This window comes from Halichondria panicea, chromosome 5 (assembly GCF_963675165.1).
Source record: "Halichondria panicea chromosome 5, odHalPani1.1, whole genome shotgun sequence".
Taxonomy (NCBI): Eukaryota; Metazoa; Porifera; class Demospongiae; order Suberitida; family Halichondriidae; genus Halichondria; species Halichondria panicea.
The window spans coordinates 5,248,858-5,273,831 of NC_087381.1; the positions used below are offsets into that span (position 1 = coordinate 5,248,858).

Genomic DNA, 24,974 nt, shown 5'->3' on the forward strand with positions numbered 1-24,974 from the left:
GCCACAAATCACAAACAGATATAATTATGTATTAGTTAATGTATTAGTTAATGTACAGTGTAGAGAGGGGTTTATGACAGTAAACCTCCCGACTACAAGGGCGTAAGCCCGAGGGGGAGGTGTGGTTTACTGTCATAAACCCCGAGGCACTGTGCGATATATATGTCCCATCTGATTGGCTGACTGGTTGCTATGCATCAAGCTGCATGACTACCACATAGCAACACTATTCAAACAAGAAGACAACTAGGAAAAAATAGCTTGTTCACACCAGGGCTGTTGTCCACACTCAAATCCTTGCGCAGCCTGGACAGAATAATATGAGCAGCCAGCCCCTCCCTCTCTCTGTTCAATTAGTAAGCCCCTCCCTCCACTTACTACGCAGCAACCAGAGAAGAACTGAACAACACAGCTAGCTCTAGACGTGACGGTGTCTAGACCAGCTCTCTTCAGCTATGCCAGGCTAGTAGGCAAGCAAAGGTAAGCTTAAAATAGCCACTCTTATATTATTACTAAACTGGCTTCTTTTTATTTAATACAGAAGCTGAACAGGCCTAGTGCAGTGCGTTCAGTTCTAGTGCTAGTGAGCAAGGTGAGCCCTAGCCCTCTCCCAGAGTGTCTCTAAAGCAGCTCCTTCTGCAAGCACACAGCAGAATTTTTGATGAACTAGTCTACAGACTACACCCTCTGTCTCTATGTTTTCATTTATGACATTTTGTTTCACATGCAAGACATTTTCATTCATCGAAAACACCATTAATTTATTTTTACTGCATATGCTTGAGGTGCCAATAATTTATGAGCCATATGTTCCCTTGTAGCCCTGAGGTGCCAATTTATGACAGTTAAACCCCACTAGACTACATGGCAAAAGTGTAGTAGGTGGGAAATATATGCACGTATATATAGACCACAATTATTGATTAAGGCCATGTATCAGTGGCGGATCTAGAAAAAGTGGTAGGTAATAGGTGCTGAGCAAGAGAGGCAAGGAGTATTCTGCGCGTTCAACTTGAAGAAACAGCTCCTATATATATCAGGTGAGGACATGATGAGGTTGGTACCAAACTGTAGTGCACACCCTCGGCTACCTGCTAAATGACGTCTCGGGGGTATCCACATACATGCATGGGGGTAAGAGATTAATGGAAAATTATACTTATAATTAGCATAAAATTAATACTATAGAGACAAGTGTATAAAATTAGTATAATGATCAGTAAATTTAGTCAACAATAAATGCAACAAAACTAATTATACTAAGCTAGATACTATAATTATAAGTGCATCATTCTAATACATTACAGTCTGCTATTATTAATAATTAATGAAAGTACACATTGTTGTTTAGTCGTAGTACATTCTTGTTTCTTGAGGTGTCCTCAGAGTGTGCCCCCGTACACAGGACAAGGACCCACGTCAAAACTGTACTGTTTGCTCCCATTATTCACCACAGGGAGTCCTACCTCGTCATACTCCGAGTCCGCAGTTGCCTCTGGCACTTTATTGAGAGGAAAATTGCTCATGTTCGTTTCTTCACTGTTCACATTCCTGATGCTGTATAGAAAAAATTATTAACGCATATAATGTGTAAATAACAGCTAGCGCTATCATGCATGCATTGACCGACTAAAGAGTACGTTAAGTTGTTACTATATCTTTCGTAATTATACGAAATTATTGAATCAGTGGGAGGGAATGTTTGGTACCTTGTCCCTTTAAAAGAGTTCTGAGCGATAGGAATTTTGTTTCAATGTTTCTTGGTGGCTATCACAACAGCTAAAAATACAAACATCACAAAAATGATAATACTTGTAGCTATCACCAGGAGCACGTTACAGAAGGCGCGTCTTACCTCGGGAATCGCATCTCATGGAAGTTTGCAAAGCATGACCTTATATGCAAAACTACTAAGTGGGTCTGCGGGCGAGTGCTAATTGAGCTGACGATGCACTTTTACAGAGCATAGGTCAATAAAAGTGAAAAGTTACAGCTAGCTAGCTAGATATAGGCCTGGTAGTAAGCTCTCTCTTCTAACAACCCCAGTAAGACTCCCTACTGCAAAAACAAAACGCCTAGTATGTGTTAGTCTAAGTCTAGCAAACTTTCTCTGTACAAAGTGACTGGATATGCTCCCATTTTAGAACTTTCTGTACCTTACCGATGACAGCCTCTTCCATGATGTATACCAACATCCATCAAAGATCTAGCTATTCATTTTAGCTCTTTCTGGCTCAACCTAGCTCTCCTGCTGCTGCATTACATACAAAATCTGTTTATAATGATATTCACAGGCTGACCGCGGTCTGTACTTTATGTACTGCACACTTTTCTTGGCAATGCCGCGTTTAGGAAAGCACACGAGATGCGATTTCCGAACCCATGCACAGTTAGACGCTCCTTCTGTAATGTGCTCCTGCTATCACAGAGCCCACAGTGTTTTCCATATCGACTTGTACTGGGCACTCCAAACTATCGAAGTCAGCAATAACTGCAAGTTGAATTGAGGTTAAGATTAAAATTCTGAATAATCACAATTGAAGTGGAATGAATCCATTTCTCTATAATTTATACTCAAGCACTTCTGATGTGGACAGATCACTTGAGCTCAACAATGTTGCCCTGTATGTCACATGCTGTGGAGAATCAGCACAGCATTTCAGAAATGCGTTAAACAAGAAAGTTGAGTTTAAACGACAATTACAAGAAGCAATGACACCTTGCACAAGTGTGGTAGTGATGTCATCAGTTTTCTGAACCATTTCAGAGGCAGTGTACTGACTGCAATCACGTACACCACCAAAACGGAGTTGAATTATAAGACCTGAAGTTAAGATAATTGTACTTGAATTAATTAACGAGTATCATGAATCGATTCAGGTATTCTTATATGCATGCATGAGTAACATGCACAGTTGCAATTGTTGCAACACTTCGTATAATTATGTATAACTAAAGTCCTCCGTATTCTCACCTTTACATGATAAATTTGGCAAACTCCATACACCAGCAGTGCCATTATTATTGCTGCAGAGTCTCGTATAATTTCCAGAGAGACGGTAGCCAGTGTTACAGCTGTGTTGAGCTACTGTTCCTTCTAGTATGATGGAACTGCTTGGAAGGTAAGTAACCACTCCATTCACAAGAGTGAGAGGAGGACAAATTGCTGCATTAAAATTTAGTTATAGCTGACAAAACTATTAGCTACACACCTTTACAAGTTGGTACAGTGCTCCAACTTCCATCAGCCTCACAGGTCACTATGGATGATTCTGCCAGTTGATAACCAATGTTACAGCTGTAAAATGCAGCATCTCCAAATGATGTACCAGCGAAAGTTCTGGACCCATTGGGAATTGTTGGAGGATTGTCGCAGGAGCCAGGCTGAGAAGCTACAGATGTGCATAAAAGCCATGTTACGAACAGTTTTTTTTTTTTAACAAGTCGAAAACTATTGATTTTACAATAAAGGTACAGTATATAGATCGGTGTGCTATATACTTGGCGCTTTAATTGTAACTTTGTATAGTTGCATTTTTAGTATGTGGGCATGGCGTATCTGTGTGTTATCGTTATAGTGTCTGCTAACCTCACAGTTCACTGTAGCTTGCCCGAGGGATGATAACTATACCCTCGTTTAAAGCATCCATGAAATGAACTCTCATGATCGCCAAACATTACAAATTGGTCTGACTATATAATTATATATATATATATAATAGTATTCGAACTTCGGCTAGCTTGACAAGTCATGCATGCACTGTAGCCGATCCTGAACTTTGGTAGCCAGTGTCACAGGTGTATAGGTCACTATTCCTCCTGCTATACTATGCTTGTTAGTGTACCAGGTGATCCATTGAAAATTAATGACGAGTCACAACTAGATCTATAGCTGTGATTTGTATGAATGATAGATTTTTTATGCTGTGTAAAGCAAATGATGCCACAAAATTGCTACAGTAGGCTATTAAATAGGGATAGTGGACAGTGACACCCTTTATTACACCTAATAAAAGTTAGTATACACACATACATAATTAGTATAATCAGGAGCCCATAAGAGAAGGAACGGCTAACTTCAACGTATACTCGGGGATCACATCTCGTAATTGCCGGTGAAACCGCACTTCCTTGTTTGGAAGCGACTAAGTGCTTGCAAACCGCAGCCCTGTATTGTGTATAACACGTGTAGGGATTCAACCACTTAAGTGACTCTGCATAATTATATGGAAATGCGGTCATAACCACTTACGAAACGTGATCCCCGTAGTCAGCCGCTCCTTCTCTTATGGGCTCCTGGTATAATTTTTATAGCCTTTATATAGAATGCATACCTAAACAAGTTGGCCTTGGGCTCCAATTTCCGCTATCTTGACAGACAACAGTAGCTGATCCCGACAGTTGATAGCCAGAGTTACAGCTGTACACCACAATCCCTCCTTGTATGATTCTAGTGGGTGTGCCAGGAGATCCATTTGAGATAGAAGGAGGGGAACTACAAATGGCTGCATGCAATTATTTTACTCAAATAAATTTTATTGCATACATTATTATAATTATTATACCTAAGCAGGTTGATAGAGTATCCCAATTTCCACTAGCCAGGCATAACACTGTAGCTGATCCTGATAATTGGTACCCTGTGTTACAGGTGTAGGGTGCCATATCCCCATATGTAGTGCCGGTGAAAGTCCTGGACCCATTGGGAATGGTCGGAGGGTCACCACAGGAAACAGCTATACAAAATAATGTAGAAGGTTTAATTAGTATAGTTAATGCTGTAGCAAAAATTACAATCTTACGTGGGCAAGTCGGTCTAGTATTCCAACTTCCGCTAGCCTCACAGTTCACTGTAGCTGATCCTGACAGTACGTAACCAGTATTACAGCTGTACGTCCCCGTTCCTCCAAATGTTGTACTTGTTGGTGTACCAGGTGATCCATTGGAAATAGAGGGAAGAGACCCACAGGAGACGACTATTATAATGGAAAGGCAGTGCATTTTAATCTGACAACTAGCTACTCATTGCTCACTTTCACAAGTTGGTCTAGTACTCCAACCTCCGCTAGCCTCACAGGTCACTGTAGCTGATCCTGACAGTATGTAACCAGTATTACAGCTGTACGTCCCTGTCCCTCCAAATGTTGTACTTGTTGGTGTACCAGGTGATCCATTGGAAATAGAGGGAAGAGACCCACAGGAGACGACTATTATAATGGAAAGGCAGTGCATTTTAATCTGACAACTAGCTACTCATTGCTCACTTTCACAAGTTGGTCTAGTACTCCAACCTCCGCTAGCCTCACAGGTCACTGTAGCTGATCCTGACAGTACGTAACCAGTATTACAGCTGTACGTCCCTGTCCCTCCAAATGTTGTCTTTGTTGGTGTATCAGGTGACCCATTGGAAATAGAGGGAAGGGGCCCACAGGAAATGACTAAAATATATTATAAGAGGCAATGCATTTCAATATGTTACAGTCTCGATCCATACTCATTGCTCACTTTCACAAGTCGGTCTAGTACTCCAACCTCCGCTAGCCTCACAGGTCACTGTAGCTGATCCTGACAGTACGTAACCAATATTACAGCTGTACGTCCCTGTCCCTCCAAATGATGTACTTGTTGGTGTATCATGTGACCCATTGAAAATAGAGGGAAGGGGCCCACAGGAGATGACTAAGATGCAATGCATTTCAATATGTTACAATCTCGATCCATAGTCATCACTCACCATCACAAGTTGGTCTAGTACTCCAACCTCCACTAGCCTCACAGGTCACTGTAGCTGATCCTGACAGTACGTAACCAGTATTACAGCTGTACGTCCCTGTCCCTCCAAATGTTGTACTTGTTGGTGTATCAGGTGACCCATTGGAAATAGAAGGAAGAGACCCACAGGAGACGACTATTATAATGGAATGTTGTGCATTTTAATCTGACAACTAGCTATATATACTTATTGCTCACTTTCACAAGTTGGTCTAGTACTCCAACCTCCGCTAGCCTCACAGGTCACTGTAGCTGATCCTGACAGTACGTAACCAGTATTACAGCTGTACGTCCCTGTCCCTCCAAATGTTGTCTTTGTTGGTGTATCAGGTGACCCATTGGAAATAGAGGGAAGGGGCCCACAGGAAATGACTAAAATAATTATATTATAAGAGGCAATGCATTTCAATATGTTACAGTCTCCTAGCTACTCATTGCTCACCTTCACAAGTCGGTCTAGTACTCCAACCTCCGCTAGCCTCACAGTTCACTGTAGCTGATCCTGACAGTACGTAACCAATATTACAGCTGTACGTCCCTGTCCCTCCAAATGATGTACTTGTTGGTGTATCAGGTGACCCATTGGAAATAGAGGGAAGGGGCCCACAGGAGATGACTAAGATGCAATGCATTTCAATATGTTACAATCTCGATCCATAGACATCGCTCACCATCACAAGTTGGTCTAGTACTCCAACCTCCGCTAGCCTCACAGTTCACTGTAGCTGATCCTGACAGTACGTAACCAGTACTACAGCTGTACGTCCCTGTCCCTCCAAATGTTGTACTTGTTGGTGTATCAGGTGACCCATTGGAAATAGAAGGAAGAGACCCACAGGAGACGACTATTATAATGGAAAGGTGGTGCATTTTAATCTGACAACTAGCTATATATACTCATTGCTCACTTTCACAAGTTGGTCTAGTACTCCAACCTCCGCTAGCCTCACAGGTCACTGTAGCTGATCCTGAGAGTACGTAACCAGTATTACAGCTGTATGTCACTGTTCCTCCAAATGTTGTACTTGTTGGAGTACCAGGTGACCCATTGGAAATAGAGGGAAGAGACCCACAGGATACGACTATAATAATAGAAAGGCGGTGCATTATAATCTAACAATCAAAGTCTCCTAGCTACTCATTGCTCACTTTCACAAGTTGGTCTAGTACTCCAACCTCCGCTAGCCTCACAGTTCACTGTAGCTGATCCTGACAGTACGTAACCAGTATTACAGCTGTACGTCCCTGTCCCTCCAAATGTTGTACTTGTTGGTGTATCAGGTGACCCATTGGAAATAGAAGGAAGAGACCCACAGGAGACGACTATTATAATGGAATGTTGTGCATTTTAATCTGACAACTAGCTATATATACTCTTTGCTCACTTTCACAAGTTGGTCTAGTACTCCAACCTCCGCTAGCCTCACAGGTCACTGTAGCTGATCCTGACAGTATGTAACCAGTATTACAGCTGTACGTCCCTGTCCCTCCAAATGTTGTACTTGTTGGTGTACCAGGTGACCCATTGGAAATAGAGGGAAGGGGCCCACAGGAGATGACTAAGATGCAATGCATTTCAATATGTTACAATCTCGATCCATATTCATCGCTCACCATCACAAGACGGTCTAGTACTCCAACCTCCGCTAGCCTCACAGGTCACTGTAGCTGATCCTGACAGTATGTAACCAGTATTACAGCTGTACGTCCCTGTCCCTCCAAATGTTGTACTTGTTGGGGTATCAGGTGACCCATTGGAAATAGAGGGAAGGGGCCCACAGGAGATAACTAAGATGCAGTGCATTTCAATCTCGATCCATATTCATCGCTCACCTTCACAAGTTGGTCTAGTACTCCAACCTCCGCTAGCCTCACAGGTCACTGTAGCTGATCCTGACAGTACGTAACCAGTATTACAGCTGTACGTCCCTGTTCCTTCAAATGTTGTACTTGTTGGAGTACCTGGTGACCCATTGGAAATAGAGGGAAGAGACCCGCAGGATACGACTATTATAATGGAAAGGCGGTGCATTATAATCTGTCTCCTAGCTACTCATTGCTCACTTTCACAAGTTGGTCTAGTACTCCAACCTCCGCTAGCCTCACAGTTCACTGTAACTGATCCTGACAGTACATAGCCAGTATTACAGCTGTACGTCACTGTCCCTCCAAATGTTGTACTTGTTGGTGTACCAGGTGACCCATTGGAAATAGAGGGAAGAGACCCACAGGAGATGACTAAGATGCAATGCATTTCAATATGTTACAATCTCGATCCATAGTCATCACTCACCATCACAAGTTGGTGTAGTACTCCAACCTCCGCTAGCCTCACAGGTCACTGTAGCTGATCCTGACAGTACGTAACCAGTATTACAGCTGTACGTCACTGTCCCTCCAAATGTTGTACTTGTTGGTGTATCAGGTGACCCATTGGAAATAGAAGGAAGAGACCCACAGGAGACGACTATTATAATGGAAAGTTGGTGTATTTTAATCTGACAACTAGCTATATATACTCATTGCTCACTTTCACAAGTTGGTCTAGTACTCCAACCTCCGCTAGCCTCACAGGTCACTGTAGCTGATCCTGAGAGTACGTAACCAGTATTACAGCTGTATGTCACTGTTCCTCCAAATGTTGTACTTGTTGGAGTACCAGGTGACCCATTGGAAATAGAGGGAAGAGACCCACAGGATACGACTATAATAATAGAAAGGCGGTGCATTATAATCTGACAATCAAAGTCTCCTAGCTACTCATTGCTCACTTTCACAAGTTGGTCTAGTACTCCAACCTCCGCTAGCCTCACAGTTTACTGTAGCTGATCCTGACAGTACGTAACCAGTATTACAGCTGTACGTCCCTGTCCCTCCAAATGTTGTACTTGTTGGTGTATCAGGTGACCCATTGGAAATAGAAGGAAGAGACCCACAGGAGACGACTATTATAATGGAAAGGTGGTGCATTTTAATCTGACAACTAGCTATATATACTCATTGCTCACTTTCACAAGTTGGTCTAGTACTCCAACCTCCGCTAGCCTCACAGGTCACTGTAGCTGATCCTGAGAGTACGTAACCAGTATTACAGCTGTATGTCACTGTTCCTCCAAATGTTGTACTTGTTGGAGTACCAGGTGACCCATTGGAAATAGAGGGAAGAGACCCACAGGATACGACTATAATAATAGAAAGGCGGTGCATTATAATCTGACAATCAAAGTCTCCTAGCTACTCATTGCTCACTTTCACAAGTTGGTCTAGTACTCCAACCTCCGCTAGCCTCACAGTTTACTGTAGCTGATCCTGACAGTACGTAACCAGTATTACAGCTGTACGTCCCTGTCCCTCCAAATGTTGTACTTGTTGGTGTATCAGGTGACCCATTGGAAATAGAAGGAAGAGACCCACAGGAGACGACTATTATAATGGAATGTTGTGCATTTTAATCTGACAACTAGCTATATATACTCTTTGCTCACTTTCACAAGTTGGTCTAGTACTCCAACCTCCGCTAGCCTCACAGGTCACTGTAGCTGATCCTGACAGTACGTAACCAGTATTACAACTGTATGTCACTGTCCCTCCAAATGTTGTACTTGTTGGAGTACCAGGTGACCCATTGGAAATAGAAGGAAGAGACCCACAGGAGACGACTGTTATAATGGGCGAAATAGGTTTGAATCTGATACAGTCTCGATCCATAGTCATTGCTCACTGTCACAAGTTGGTCTAGTACTCCAACCTCCGCTAGCCTCACAGGTCACTGTAGCTGATCCTGACAGTACGTATCCAGTATTACAGCTGTATGTCACTGTTCCTCCAAATGTTGTACTTGTTGGAGTATCAGGTGACCCATTGGAAATAGAGGGAAGAGACTCACAGGAGACGACTATTATAATGGAAAGGCGGTGGATTTTAATCTGACAATTAAAGTCTCCTAGCTACTCATTGCATGCTCACTTTCACAAGTCGGTCTAGTACTCCAACCTCCGCTAGCCTCACAGGTCACTGTAGCTGATCCTGACAGTACGTAACCAGTATTACAACTGTATGTCACTGTCCCTCCAACAGTTGTACTTGTTGGTGTATCAGGTGACCCATTGGAAATAGATGGAGGAGAGTTACAATTCACAGCTATAATAATTATACGTAAACCCCAGTTATATTGATTATAGTATGCATGCCTATAGTAATTACCTATACATGTAGGTACGGAGATCCAGAAAACAAGATCAATTTCTTCCATTTCACAAATAGCTGTGGCAGATCCCAACAGTTGGTACCCAGGGTTGCATCTTTTTTTTTTTTTTTTTTTTTTTTTTATGAAAGATTTAGCAATTAATTGCAAGGATACACAAATAGCTACAAAGCTAGGGTGAAGTGAGTCCTATAACATACGCTTTAATAGTTACAACATGTCAACTAGATGTGAATACAGATGAGACTTAAATGAACTTATACTAGTACAGTCTACTAAAGTAAAGTCCTTGTGGCTAACCAGCCTATTCCATATTGTGATTGCATGCGGAAAAAATGAGAATTTGTAAAAGGATGTTCTACATTGGTAGGGGACCAGAGTAAAACAGTTAACAGTTCTACTACTGTACGTCATATTTCTCTTGGTTGCTGGGTTGTTTGGGAAGTCAGTTAGATTGTGTAGTATTTTGAAAAGGTGGCAAAGCACCGCAGCAAGGCGCCTCAGCTGCAGAGAAGGAAGCCTGGTCAAGGTGAGTAATTCTTCACTTTTCAAATTCCATTTCTTCAGACAGACTCTCATAGCAAATCTCTGGACTTTTTCTAAATTGTTTATTTCACACTTGTGAAATGGGTTCCATACAGAGGATGCGTATTCCAGATGTGGTCTCACGAACGATGTATACAACTTTAACAGTGTTGTTGGAGAAGAATTCTCAGAGAACCTGCGATGTAGGAGACCTATCAACTTCCTTGTTTTATTACAAATCGTATTGATGTGAGTGTGCCAGCTCAAGTCAGCCGATATGGTAATTCCTAAATACTTGTAGTTAGAAACCTGCTGCAGTACATAACCATTTAGAAGTAGAGTTGGAGCCTTCAATGAGCGCGATGTTTTCTTAGAAACGGACATAAACTTACACTTGCCAAGATTAAATTCTAATAATTTAGTGTTCAAAAAATTTGAGACTTTAGAAATGTCCTTTTGAAGATTCACGTAGTCATTAGTAGATGTGATAACTCTATATAAGGCCATGTCATCAGCAAACATATTTAGCTTACTGTCTTGAGAAATAACATCTGTGACTTGGTTTATGTACGTAATGAACAATAGTGGACCCAAAACCGAACCTTGGGGCACACCATCTGTACGTTGCTGAATAGGACATAGTTGAAGAGACAAAGCCATTTTCAATAGCAGGTGGTGTTGAGCAGCTGGATGGAGAAGGACCTAAAACTGGACATGTGGTGCATAAACGATCGATAATTGTCATTGAAATAGACTGGCTAGATTAATATTATAGCTACACTGATATGATACCTTCAACAATACAGAGAAGAAAGATGAAGGCTTTGTTCGCTTGGTACATGCAGTAAATCATTTTAGAAACAGTAACGGATCTATACTTGATTGTAACTGAAACCCTTGACTATTATTATAGGCTAAACCATATACAATTCAGATCTACTGTAGTACAAATGAGCACCTATATATACACATGTACATGATTTATTCACTAGTTGTATGTGGAAACCATGTATATAGATTTGTTTATTGTTTAGAATACCTTGTTTCTAGAGGAATTTTGTTTTGTAATGTGTTTTGGCAGCAATCACAACAGTATCAATCATCTGTTCAGTACCACAAAGTTTATCACACCCGTAATAGATTTAAATGCGTACCGGACGGTATTATATCCATGGATTGACTGACTAGATTGTGTGACAGGGATGGTTCATGCATACATGATTAAAATGGACTCAGTATTGAAGTCCAGGTGGAACCTACCTCCGACGTGGATTGGTGATACGAATGGACTTCGAGTGATGGAAATTTTGCTTTTACCATGTAAGAGATAGATCTATTGATAACTACAGCAATAAAATAAAACAACGGGCAACTAAATAACAATAATTGTAGCAATTACAAATCCCATAATAACAGCAGTGTTTTTCTTGGCTGACAAAAGAGGTTGTTGTACAGGGTATTCCAGTCAGCAATAACTGTTGGACAGGTTGCATCCCGGTTGAGACGAAGATTCTGAATGATCACAGTCAAAGCGGAACGACTCAGCAAAGTGTTTCGTAGACAAGAAGGTCAGTGGAGTTTAGTAATTTGCAGGCCTTGCTTTCTGTTCTTTGTCACAGCTTCCTTTTTTCTTATTTCTTTTTTTGTTCCTCCAATTCCTGCCGTAATATTTATGTTGACCTCCTGTGACAAAGAACAGAAAAAGGAGGGCCTGTGAAGGAGGCTAGGAGTTTAGTTCCAACCAATAATTATTTTCAACGAAGTGACTATTTGACTATGTGATTAATTTCTGCGCACAACCTCTAGATTTGTTTATTGTTTAGAATACCTTGTTTCTAGAGGAATTTTGTGTTTGATGTGTTTTGGAAGCAACCACAACAATAGTAAACAAGTACCCAAAAAATAGACCATAATAATAAGCACGATTTACCTTGCACGAAAAATTTTTCTGGGATATTGCAGGTAAATCTATACCAGCATATTTGTCGGGTGTGACAAGGATGATTAATTAACAGAACTCCCCTGAGTGCATGATAGGAATGTTGCATGCTTAGATTTACCACAGTGTCAACCAGCAGTACATAATAAACCTATAATTGCATGCATGTAGCTTTCACAGATCCCATACTAACAGCAGCTAGTGTTATCCATAGCTAATGAAGGAGGTTGTTGTACTGAACATTTCAGACTATTAAAGTCAGCAATAACTGCATGTAGATCTAGTTGGACAGGACAGGTTGCATGCATTGAGGTTGAAATGAAGATTCTGAATGATCACAGTCTTATAGTTGTGAATTTGAATTTGAAATCCAAAGACATGCACGTGCTATAGGAGGGAAGTATATAAGAACGATACCAGTACATACCAATAGGAGCTTGATTGAACGGCACAACAGACTATGTAAGAATGTGCATCTAGTGAGTATTTACATCTTAGTCACAATAGTGTGATTCAGTCATTGTTCCATTTTATTTGAGGTGTGTGTCATGATCAAGTCTTCAGCGTCTGCCCGTATGCAGGACAAAGGACTCATGTCAAAGACGTATACACCACAAGTAGTACATGAGGTAGATCGCTAGTCAGTGAATGACGTCATAACAAATAATTGATGAGGCAATGAAATCAATAAGGCGGAGGTTGACCAGAAACTTTACTTTCATTAACAATAAACGGCAGACATTCCAGATTATCATCAAACCTCTTTCAGTATAATTTATAGCTGCAGGCCTTCATTGTGGCGCACAAAAGTAAAAGTTTGCATTGCAGATTATTTTGTGAGCGTCTGATTTTTAGAGACGGACAAATATTGATAAGCTACACTAAGAGTGTTTCAAACTATTTATTAGCCATCGATTTGATGTACAATTACTTTCTTTTTTTGTTTTATCAAGGGGAATTAAAAAAGGAGAAAACAAAGCCTCACCCCTCATTAATTTTTGATACCTCTTCGGCCTAACTTTTGGCCACCAAATATACATTAATTTGCAGCAACGTATTATCAAACTACATACTGACAGCATTTCACACAATAAAAACAAGTGCACTAATTAATCTACATTACAGTCATGGCACTGTATAAGCGCTATATATAAATGTTAATACATTGTCAAGCATAATTATTATTTTTAGTCTAACAAAACAATTATAGTCACTATACTGGGGTTCCATTTTAGTTGAGGTCAAGGTGATCTTTTCTTCAAAGTCGTTTGTCCGTACGCAGGACAAGGATCCACGTCAAAGCTGTACTGATTCTTGCCATCCTTCACCACAGGAGGTCCTACCTCATCATACTCTGGGTATGCTGTTGCCTCAGGCACTTAATACTCCGTAGAGAGTGAGGGGATACCCACATGGGGGCGAGGGATGGTTGGGAAATTAGTTCCGGTAGTGTTCAGATTTCTGTTACTGCTGCATTTTAGAACAAAAATGAATGTTCATTGTTTTAAAGCTCTGTGTATAATTATTACTATGTTATGAAATACCTTGTCGTTTCTAAAGAGTCCCGGTTATTGGCAGTTTTGCTTCGACGTCTCTTGATGAGAACAAAAACAACAAACAGAACGAACATAAAAATAACAATAGCCATTACAGAGCTTGTAATAACAGCAATGTTATCCAAAACGGACAAAGGGTCTTGTACTGGGCATTCCAAGCTATCGAAGTCAGCAATAACTGTTGGACAAGTTGAATTGAGGTTAAGATTAAGATTCTGAATAATCACACTTGAAGTGGAATGAATCCATTTCTCTATAATTATACTCAAGCACTTTTGATGTGGACAGATCACTTGAGCTCAACAATGTTGCTCTGTATGTCACATGTTGTGAAGAATCAGCAAAGCATTTCAGAAACGCGTTAAACAAGAAAGTTGAGTTTAAACGACAATTACAAGAAGCAATGACACCTTGCACAAGTGTGGCAGTGATGTCATCAGTTTTCTGAACCATTTCAGAGGCAATGTACTGACTGCAATTACGTACACCACCAAAACGGAGTTGAATTATGATACCTAAAGTTCATAATTGTGAAATTAATCAACGAATTAATTCAGGTGTTCTTATGTGCATGTGTAACACAGTTGCTATTTCGTATTCTCACCTCTACATGATAAATTTGGCAAACTCCAAACACCAGCAGTGCCATTATTATTGCTGCAGAGTCTCGTACCGTTTCCAGAGAGACGGTAGCCAGTGTTACAGCTGTGTTGAGCTACTGTTCCTTCTAGTATGACGGAACTGCTTGGAAGGTAAGCAACCACTCCATTCACAAGAGTGAGAGGAGGACAAATTGCTGCATTGAAATTAATAGCAACTGACAGAACTATGAGCTATACATACACACCTTTACAAGTTGGTCTAGTACTCCAACTTCCACTAGCCTGACAGGTCACTGTAGCTGATCCTAAACGTTGATATCCACTGTTACAGGTGTAAAATGCCGACTCTCCAAATGATGTACCAACGAAAGTCCTGAATCCATTGGGAATGGTCGGAGGATTGTCACAAGAGCCAGGCTGAGGAGCTAATGTAACAGATGTGCAAAAAGCAATTGCATGCATGTATTTTATTATGTATGATACAAGTCGAAACAAAAACTAAATGGAATTTACAATAAAGATGTATAGATGTATAGATGTACATAAAAGTGATGAACTGAAAACTATAGCTGTTTATAGAAAGCTTGTGAAGCTGAGGAATCAACATAGTTTTAAAGCAAGAAAACTCTATATCATTACAACCAATACAACTTGGTCTTACTACTCCAACTTCCACTAGCTTGACATGTCACCTGACACTTGGAATACTCAGAAACTGCCACCTACGCCTGGAACACTGTGTTACAGAAGTAGGTGGCGATTTCTCCAAAGGATGTACCTTAGTTAAAAGTCAAACCGCCCATTGTCACTGTAAAGAAGATGGAGCTGTGTAGTTTTCACAGAAAGTACCAACATAATTCTCTTGGATGGGCGCTTGCACGGTTCAGTAGCCACATAATAAAATATCCGCCCACCCCTTGTTTAGCCTAAATGAAGCTATCAAAACAAGTGGCCGGTTCGACGGTTAACTACGGAATATACCAGTGGATGTCCAAAATAAAGGTTGGAGGGTTGCACAGGAGACAGCTGTTATACAGATCAAGGATCATGTTTGTTATTCTTCTCAGAAAAGTTATTACGCGATGTACTATGAATGTGTCAATTGAAAACTGAACTTTCAATAACAAACAAGCAAGATGATTGCATGGGTCTTTGATTCGTACCAGCTCTACTTAAGATAATATATACTGCTCACCATTACAGCTTGGTATTGTACTCCAACTTCCGCTAGCCTGGCACATTACTGCAGCTGATCCTGAACGTTGATAGCCATTGTCACAGATGTAGGTGGCCGTCTCCCCAATTGTTGTATCAGTGAAAGTCCTGGACCCATTGAGAATAATGGGAGGGTTGCCACAGGAGACAGCTACGGATGTAGAGACATACACATGAAATCAGGCCACTTGTATATAAGGTTTGATTGCTTCTATTATTTAGTATATATACGTGGGCAAGTTGGTCTTGCACTCCAACTTCCACTAGCTTGACAGGTCACTGTAGATGATCCTGACAGTTGATAGCCATCGTCACAGGTGTATGTGGCCGTATCCTCAAATATCGTACCAGTAAAGGTCCTGGACCCATTGGGAATGGTCGGAGGGCTACCACAGGGGATAGCTATACAGATGTACAGACATAATTATATATACACATGAGATCAGATCATTAATTTTGTATAGAATTATTATGTGGGCAAGTCGGTGCAGTACTCCAACTTCCACTAGCCTGACAGATCATTGTAGCTGCTCCTGACAGTTGGTACCCAGTGTTACAGGTGTAGATGGCCGTATCTCCAAATGTGGTGCCAGTGAAAGTCCTGGACCCATTGGGAATGGTCGGAGGGTTGCCACAAGAGATAGCTACAGAATTATGCACGTACACACTAGCTCATGCATATAACTATAAAAGTATTAAAATCATTAACGTGCACAATTTGGTGATTTTGGTGCATTTAAGAATCTTACGTGAGCAACTTGGTCTTGCAGTCCAACTTCCATTAGCCTGACAGGTCACTGTGGGTGATCCGGACAGTTGGTAGCCATTGTTACAGGTGTATGTCACTGTTCCTCCTGCTACTGTGCTTGTTGGTATACCAGGTGACCCGTTGGAAATTGATGGTGGGGAGCCACAAATAGCTGTGATTACGATGAAAGAAGTGTACAGTTATTATAGCTTACAGCAGAATGCATACACATAATGAGCATGTAACGTAGATATACCTAAACAATTTGGCCTCGGGCTCCAATTTCCGCTATCTTGACAGACAACAGTAGCTGATCCCGACAGTTGATAGCCAGAGTTACAGCTGTACACCACAGTCCCTCCTTGTATGATACTAGTGGGTGTGCCAGGAGATCCATTTGAGATAGAAGGAGGGGATCCACAAACAGCTGCAATGAGTGATTAACACATTTTTATTAAACAGAGAGTTCATTAGGAAGAGTATATACTCTATTAGCCTCGGTTCTTCCAGGCCGATTTTTTTTAATAGAGAGAAGTTGTAGGCGACCTAGCGTTCAATTGGAGACAGATCGGCCTGGGGTCGAGGCTAATACTCTATTAGAAAGAGTACTCAAATAGACTGTACATGCACAGGTCGCATTCTGCCAGACCTACGTCACAATTAAAGTACATAATTTATACTCTTGTAACCATGCACATGCAGCCAATTGAGATACAATTGAACAATGCTGATGGAATGAAAGTACTGCGGGTGCTGATGCCTCGGTGGAGGTGCCAAAGCTACATAACATAAAGCTACTATAGCTAGCTTTTATACACACATTGATTATAATTATAATTATCATGATGAACATTTTTAATTTTGCTGCATGTAGAATCCACAGGGAAACTCAAAGAGTGAGTAATGATCGACGATGATTGTTGTTAATAACGATCGACACCAAAAGTTCAAGTCTAATGGTGGCTGCAAGTACGTCAGCAGAGCCTTGCAGCTCTCTTCTCACTCTTGCAGCTGCTATCAATAGCTAACGTTCTAGTGCAGAGCTAACTACTAAGTAGAGTAGCAACACTCGGTGAACAAGTTTTGCTATGGACTCTTCTGAAAAGCTGCAATGTGCATTCCAAGTAAGTAAAACTAGCCATAACTCGAGAACGAAGCTTTATTTTGCAAATCCACAAATACCAAGCCAAGAAAACATGACTAGAAGCCTATAGAAACTCTTACTTTCACTTCATTGATCCTTGTGAGCAGCTGAAACAGTCTACACACACACACACACACACACACAGACACACAAACACACTATGCCCGTATACCGTATACCTATACCTTGCTTGCGCATGCGCACCGAGGCATAATAACATTAATGATAATCATCACTCATGCATGCATTGAAAATTTCCTAATTCACATGCAGTTTATGGTTGTGACGTAGGTTGGACAGAACGCCTACATGTACTGGGGTTTTAAGTGGAGTTGCATACTCTTCCTAATGAACTCTTGATACCTAAGCATATTGGTGTAGTACTCCAACTTACACTAGCCTGACAGGTCACTGTAGCGGATCCTAAACGTTGGTAGCCATTGTTACAGGTGTATGTCACTGTTCCTCCTGCTACTGTGCTTGTTGGTGTACCAGGTGACCCGTTGGAAATTGATGGTGGGGAGCCACAATTAGACTACATTACATCATCTGTAATTGATCTGATTGGCTAAAAACAGTAGATTACATGGAAGCATAATCTACAAGAAGGTACTTATTCTACAGGAAATGGGCGCATATTCTACAGGAAGTGGACACATATTCTACAGGAAATGGACACATATTCTACAGGAAGTGACAAATAATTTGCAGGAAGTTCTCAAAAGTTGAAATGAAATTTTTAGTGAAAGTGACAAGAAGATGACAAAAACATTATAAAAACACAGAATGCAATAGTTTGTTCAGTCAATATCCATTCTTTCCATGTCCACTGTTGCTTTGTATTGCTTTTTCCAGTTGGGCATGGGCAAGGGGGGCCAGGAAGCATCAAAAACACTTTAGCAGTCGCTTGACACTTTCTATTGAGTTTTTTAAGGTTCCATGCCGGTCCAGTCTGCTCTATACCCCCTCCACTCCACCACAGAGCTTCATTCTTCTTCTTGTAGTGTTACAGTCAGTTCTAGCATAGTTTTAGGTTCTTTTTACTTGTCTGTTCTTTCCAGTATCTTCAAGAAGCGTTTCACAAGCTTTACTAAGTTTTTTCATTGTTTTGAAGCCGTCTTCTTATCTTTTTCTGTCAACTGGTGTCTCTCACAGCTCTCCAGCTCGCACAAATTCAATTTCTGTTGCTACGCACCAAACCTGGCTTTTTATAACCACGCCTCGCGCATGCGCAATGAAGTCCAAGTTAGATAGACCACACCCACTTGTAGAATATGCGTCTTAGTAACCGCCTTGGTTACGGTTAGATTCCCTCGGCTTTGCGCCTCGGGCTAACCGCAACCGCGGAGGTTACATAGACGCATATTCTACTCTTAGGTGTAGTCTATCCTATACATAGCTGTGATTACGATGACAGAAGTGTACAGTTATTATAGCTTACAGCAGAATGCATACACATAATGAGCATGTAACGTAGATATACCTAAACAATTTGGCCTCGGGCTCCAATTTCTGCTATCTTGACAGACCACAGTAGCTAATCCCGACAGTTGATAGCCAGAGTTACAACTGTACATCACAGTCCCTCCTTGTATGATGCTAGTGGGTGTGCCAGGAGATCCATTTGAGATAGAAGGAGGGGATCCACAGATGGCTGCAATGAGCGATTAACACATTTTTATTAAATAGAGAGTTCATTAGGAAGAGTATAATAATACTCTATTAGAAAAAGAGTCCTCAAATAGACTGTACATGCACACGTCGCATTCTGCCAGACCTACGTCACAATTAAAGTACATAATTTATACTCTTGTAACCATGCACATGCAGCCAATTGAGATACAATCGAACAATGCTGATGGAATAACATTAATGATAATCATCACTCATACAAGTCTCATTATTTATGCTTTTTATGCAACTGCAAATTGTGTTAATAAATTAACAAAAGCATGAAAAATCGCTCTGTGTTAGACTAGCTAAATATAATTATATAGGCCAAGCCAACTTATAACATGTTTCACGGACTTTCATTAGCAATTTATAGACCAGCCAGGCCTGTAATATATACCTTATTATTACGGGTAATTTTAGCATTTTCAGATTTTTCTCTGTTTTTAGGATACTATTTTTGGCGGATTTGTAGCAAATACATTACCACAGTATTAGTAAAAAATGTAAAGTACGAGTTTTTAAATTAAATGGAAAGTTTGGAGTCAGATACAGATGAAAAAAAGGGCTAGCTTGCTTAGCATACTCTCAAAAGTACATTACATTATACAAAAGTACATTAGAAAAAAAGAAAAACAAATGTATTTACTTTTTTTTAATGAGATTCAATTGCGTTATTATTATAGCGCGTACTTAATTTAGCGTTAATTACAAATTCGCTAAAATTAGTACCAGTTTATAATAAGGTATAATCGTGAACTCATTAAAAATGAAGGGAAAGTGGGTGTTTTGAGAAATTGTTAGGCTTCCCAAACCACTGGTAATTTGTGGTCACAAATAAGCCTTATAAGGGTATGAAGTGGGTGGTTGTGGGATTTTTTAGATTTTCAAAAAGAGACTCGCTGCATTCTGTGATGCATGTAATTAAGTTGGCTTGGCCCTGTAGCTACTTTACGACAATCAGGATTCATTTCCAAATTATACTCACTATCAGGGGGCACTTGTTTAAGTGTTTAGAGAGACGCATGGTCATAGGGCTCAATAAGTTTCCCGGGGTAGAAAGCGAAACACGGATTATTTCTGAGCTACACATAGACTAATCCATTTTAGAAGCATCACGTGAACCACTTCCATTGCCAATCCCTCTCAACTCTATCTATGGTGTGATAGCAGGAGTTACAAATCTTACGTTGACAAGTTGGTATAGTGCTCCAACTTCCACTGGCTTGACATGTAACAGTGGATGATCCTGACAGTACGTAACCAGTATTACAGCTGTACGTCCCTGTCCCTCCAAATGTTGTCTTTGTTGGAGTACCAGGTGACCCATTGGAAATAGAGGGAGAGGGACCACAATCCACTATTATTTACATAATTTATATACACCACAATTAATTGTAGCATCCATACTTACCTATTATACATGTGGGTATAGAGTCCCAGTAAAATAAATCAAATTCTTCCATTTCACAAATTGCTGTGCGGAATCCTGACAGTCGGTACCCTGTGTTGCAGCTGTACGTTGCTGAGAAGGACGTACTTGAAGAGACGTAGCCATTTTGAATAGTAGGCGGTGTTATGCAGCTGAATGTAGGAGGACCTAAAACTGGACATAAAATGTATAGATGAACGGTAATTGCCATTATTAAAAACAGACTGGCTACTGATTGACACCTTCAACAATGCAGAGAAGAAACATGAATATTTATTTGGTTCCATAGATGCAGTTTAGAGATCTTGTTGAAACAGTAGATCTACCTGATTATATATATATAACTAAAACAAAAGTTTTCACCAGGATTATAGATCTATACTACACCATGGCACATGCATGCAATGAACTCATCTATATTAAAATGAGCACTGTTGTTCACAGTCTGCACAGACTATAATTATGTAAATTATGTGCACACCTCTATAATTATTGTTTAGAATACCTTGTTTCTAGAGGAATTTGAATTTGGTATTTTACGCAATTCATAAACAATAGAAAATTACCATCATCAGATTAGTACCAAAATAGAAATTTGTTACACACCCGTAAAAATAGCTATATTGTAACAGATCCACTCAATCTATTGTGCATGTGACAAGGATGGTACGGAACTCCCCTGAGTGATAACTTAGATTTATCATAACATCTATATATATAGTGCCAATCACAGCAGCAGTAAATACAACAACGGACATTAACAAATTACATGTTATCCATAGCTCAAAGGATGTTATTGTATTGCATGAGCATTCAAGTCAGCAATAACTGTTGGACCATTGCACACGTAATGGTATTGTAATGTGTATAACATGTTGCATTGAGTAATATGAGCATACCCAACTAATAGATCGGTCTTCCTTCAACTTTACTAGCCAATAAAACCTAATCACTCAACTATCTTACTGCATGCTCCCACTAATTGGGGAAGACAGTTGTTTTTCATCAACAATATTTATTGCACTTGGGTCCAGCAGGAGTTATGTCTATATAATTATACTAGGTTGTGCATTCAGTTCTTTTAGCATACTATTATACTTAGCATAATTCGGCCACATTCTTACGCTGCTGATTCTTCACTATTATTTTCATGTTTCTATCATCTTAAGAATTGTACACAGCTTGACTTCACATTGTGTTTTAGCAATTTTCCACGCTACATATTCCAACAAGAGAAGAATTAAAGCATAAAACAACAGCTCGCACTGAAATCGTATATACATTAATTAATCCAAATCCACATGCCCGTCCGCTAAATATCACGTGATAATCAGAATGGAATAGAAGTGAGAGTAGAATATTTAGGGGGCCGGACTATATATAAACGATATCCCAATGGTCACCGTCATAGAGTCTCTCTAATACCCCAACTGTTTACCACAGAAAATTGACAGAAAAGGGGAAAGCAGTCTATAGAGTTAGAATTTTCACCCATACCTTCAACGATGCAGTGCCAGAGAAAAAAGATCAAGAGTGCTCTGGCTTGGTTCATGTAGTACGCCATTTTATAACTCAATTCAGTGCCAAACTGGGAATCATGTAAGGTAATTGCTTTTTTAGCTTTAACCCACTTAACTGGATGTATATGTAGCTATATAATTATAGTTGCTTTTGCATAATTAGTACTTATGGTAGATAAACATACATGCATTTACAGGCAAACCTTTCAACATACAAAGACAACGAACATTCGTCACGAAAATTGATCACATACCGAATTGAACATTCATGTGTTGCCGGCGGAATAAAATAATTTCAGTAATCCATAGATATTGATATACAACTAAGCTATAATAGCGGGATATTTTCGAGGCATAAAATGTTTGCAGTTTTCGCTGATTGGCCTCAAACTTCGAAAACAAAGACCACAAACGTCATCATGAAATTTCATTTCAGTAATGGATATTGTTGCCTTTTGACCTCTGAGATCAAAGGAATAGCAAGTGCCAATACATGGCATAATTTTTTTATTGCAGTAAGTTGACCTTTCGGTAAAGATTCCCACCTCCCACCCAAACTATCAAATCATTGCTTTTATAGTGACACATTCAACGAGACATTAATGATTCCTGTGGGAAATTTACTAGACAGCATATGCATGCATGCATGGTTTCGATGCAGTTACTATTTCATTTCCAGCCACCAAAAACAGAACAAAATGTATACCGAATTATTTTTTTCACATCTACGCAGCAAGTGGTTCTATGCTGGTTTCTATATGCAGCAAAGGGTTTTTAAGGCATGGCATTTCGTGACACAAGCTGTTTATTGTCCCGGTAGTAGATTGTGGTCAAGGGCCTTAATTTAGCCATGTGAATGACCATTATCCAAATAAGCTATGTAGAATTTATAGTGGTCAGGTTAATAGTGTTGTTGTTGAGTGAGTGACTCTATGAGAAACCACACACTTAAATGGTCAAAATAATGGTAAATGACCTTCCGCTACCTATAATTATAGCCTGACAGGTCACTGCAAATGAACGATCCTGACTGATATTCCACCCAATGGCATTCCATATAATAATTATATCTGTACCTACATAGAATCACGAATTTTGCTTTGATACTTCTTGAAGGCAATCACAACAACAAAGACAACAACCAGCAACACAATGACAGTCGCCATGGCAGCGCCCACAATAATAGTAGTGAAATCAATCGTATCTGGTGTATGGGTGTTCAAGTGTGAAACCACATGTAATTCTACGAGAACCAGTTCCTCATTTTTTGGGTCCAATTATCCCCCTCATACAAATCAATGGTATTATTACCCTGTCAAAAGTGAGCTCATAACTTCCACTTGTAACTAGTACGTCATTTGGCAGTTGGGATGAGGAGAGAGTTACTTCACACCTGTATTCTGCCTCATAGCTAGGATAAAGTTAAGCTTTCAAAACTCAAAGTAGATAAACTTGAATTTGAAATCAGCTGCTCATCATTTTTAGCCATTTGAAAATGAATGATGGCTGAAATATCTCGGCTTCATGCACAGAGTATGGCATGGCATGTCTCTTGCTATCAATCACTGCCCTTTGTGATGGACTACAAGCTAGTAGGTAGGATCAACACTACCGGCCCTTGTCGACAGGTGTGTTGTTTTTGCAAATCTCTCTGCTTTTGTTTTTTGGTTCCTAATCACGCCCATGCAGATACAATCAATACCAGGCCTAGTTGGCGGCCTAGCTAGAAACAACGAGGCTGGAAACGAGGCTAATAATTATCATGCATATTAATTTTAGAATTGGGTTTTATTAATTTTGGAGGTTAGCTAAGTTGTTCATAGGTAGACCTGTGAAAAATCAGCTTGTTCCACACATACGTTCTCATCTGGCAGCTGTCTGATTATACATTCTGTCTTATGCGATAGGTAAGAACTACAAATCTTACATGGGCAAGTTGGTAACCTAACAAGTCACAGTGGATGATCCTGAATGTTGGTAACCAGTGTTACAAGTGTAGGTGGCCATATCCCCACTGAAATGTCGTACCAGTGAAGGTCCTGGACCCATTGGGGATTGGTAGAGGGTCACCACAGGAGACAGCTACAGATTTAGAGACATAAAAGTAGCAATTAAGGTACACTTGTAAGACTTGATTGCTTCTATTTAGCTAGCTTAATGTATTTACAGTAGATCTAACTTTAGTGAATTGCTATAATAAATGCTAAATAATTATTCTGTCCGCGCTAATTTATTTGTACAGCTAATGAAAGAAAGTAGAGAGTGTCTATATAGTTTTTATATCTGACTGCAAACTTTCCATTCAACCTTAACACTCAGCTTAAAAATACACATGAATTTGCTACAGGTCCACCAGAAATCTAAAAACAAACACTGGGGTGAAACAAATTAACCGTCTATAATATAATTATAGTAACTGTGAAAGATATAAGAATCTTACGTGGGCAAGTTGGTGCAGTACTCCAACTTCCACTTGCCTGACAAGTCACTGTAGCTGATCCTGAACGTTGATAACCAGTGTTACAGGTGTAGGTGGCCATATCCCAATATGTAGTGCCAATGAAAGTCCTGGACCCATTGGGAATAGTCGGAGGGTCACCACAGGAGACATGCTACAGATGTAGAGTGTAGCAGGCTACTAATAAT

At 40.1% G+C, this 24,974-nt stretch overlaps 4 protein-coding genes across 4 annotated transcripts; all 4 read right to left on the reverse strand.

Annotated features, from left to right (window-relative positions):
- Positions 1-1,319: 1,319 nt before the first annotated feature.
- LOC135336388 (sushi, von Willebrand factor type A, EGF and pentraxin domain-containing protein 1-like) lies at positions 1,320-11,504 on the reverse strand. Its single transcript, XM_064532151.1, has 31 exons — positions 11,294-11,504; positions 11,116-11,209; positions 9,976-10,070; positions 9,739-9,912; positions 9,494-9,667; positions 9,258-9,431; positions 9,022-9,195; positions 8,781-8,954; positions 8,544-8,717; positions 8,303-8,476; positions 8,066-8,239; positions 7,837-8,010; positions 7,606-7,779; positions 7,387-7,560; positions 7,158-7,331; positions 6,922-7,095; positions 6,681-6,854; positions 6,444-6,617; positions 6,215-6,388; positions 5,971-6,144; positions 5,735-5,908; positions 5,506-5,679; positions 5,265-5,438; positions 5,034-5,207; positions 4,803-4,976; positions 4,566-4,736; positions 4,335-4,505; positions 3,213-3,392; positions 2,975-3,166; positions 1,710-2,824; positions 1,320-1,557 (listed from the first exon to the last, which is right to left on the reverse strand). Exons 1-30 carry the CDS (start codon positions 11,352-11,354, stop codon positions 2,562-2,564), a joined length of 5,055 nt encoding a protein of 1,684 aa, XP_064388221.1. The 5' UTR covers positions 11,355-11,504; the 3' UTR covers positions 1,320-1,557; positions 1,710-2,561.
- A 2,466-nt stretch (positions 11,505-13,970) lies between these two features.
- LOC135336389 (CUB and sushi domain-containing protein 1-like) lies at positions 13,971-16,251 on the reverse strand. The gene is made up of 6 exons (XM_064532152.1): positions 16,248-16,251; positions 16,045-16,215; positions 15,794-15,964; positions 14,844-15,023; positions 14,601-14,792; positions 13,971-14,511 (listed from the first exon to the last, which is right to left on the reverse strand). Exons 1-6 carry the CDS (start codon positions 16,249-16,251, stop codon positions 14,204-14,206), a joined length of 1,026 nt encoding a protein of 341 aa, XP_064388222.1. The 3' UTR covers positions 13,971-14,203.
- LOC135336391 (sushi, von Willebrand factor type A, EGF and pentraxin domain-containing protein 1-like) lies at positions 16,232-18,240 on the reverse strand (the record flags this gene model as incomplete). Its single annotated transcript, XM_064532153.1, has 4 exons — positions 16,232-16,457; positions 16,563-16,733; positions 16,818-16,988; positions 18,069-18,240. Coding segments are annotated over 4 exons (708 nt in total), but the record flags the coding sequence as incomplete, so codon positions are not given.
- Positions 18,241-18,420: 180 nt separating this feature from the next.
- LOC135336056 (C4b-binding protein alpha chain-like) lies at positions 18,421-22,423 on the reverse strand. Its single transcript, XM_064531830.1, has 4 exons — positions 22,306-22,423; positions 20,791-20,982; positions 20,566-20,736; positions 18,421-19,359 (listed from the first exon to the last, which is right to left on the reverse strand). The coding sequence occupies exons 1-4, from the start codon at positions 22,370-22,372 to the stop codon at positions 19,136-19,138; spliced, it is 654 nt and encodes a 217-aa protein (XP_064387900.1). The 5' UTR covers positions 22,373-22,423; the 3' UTR covers positions 18,421-19,135.
- Positions 22,424-24,974: the final 2,551 nt, after the last annotated feature.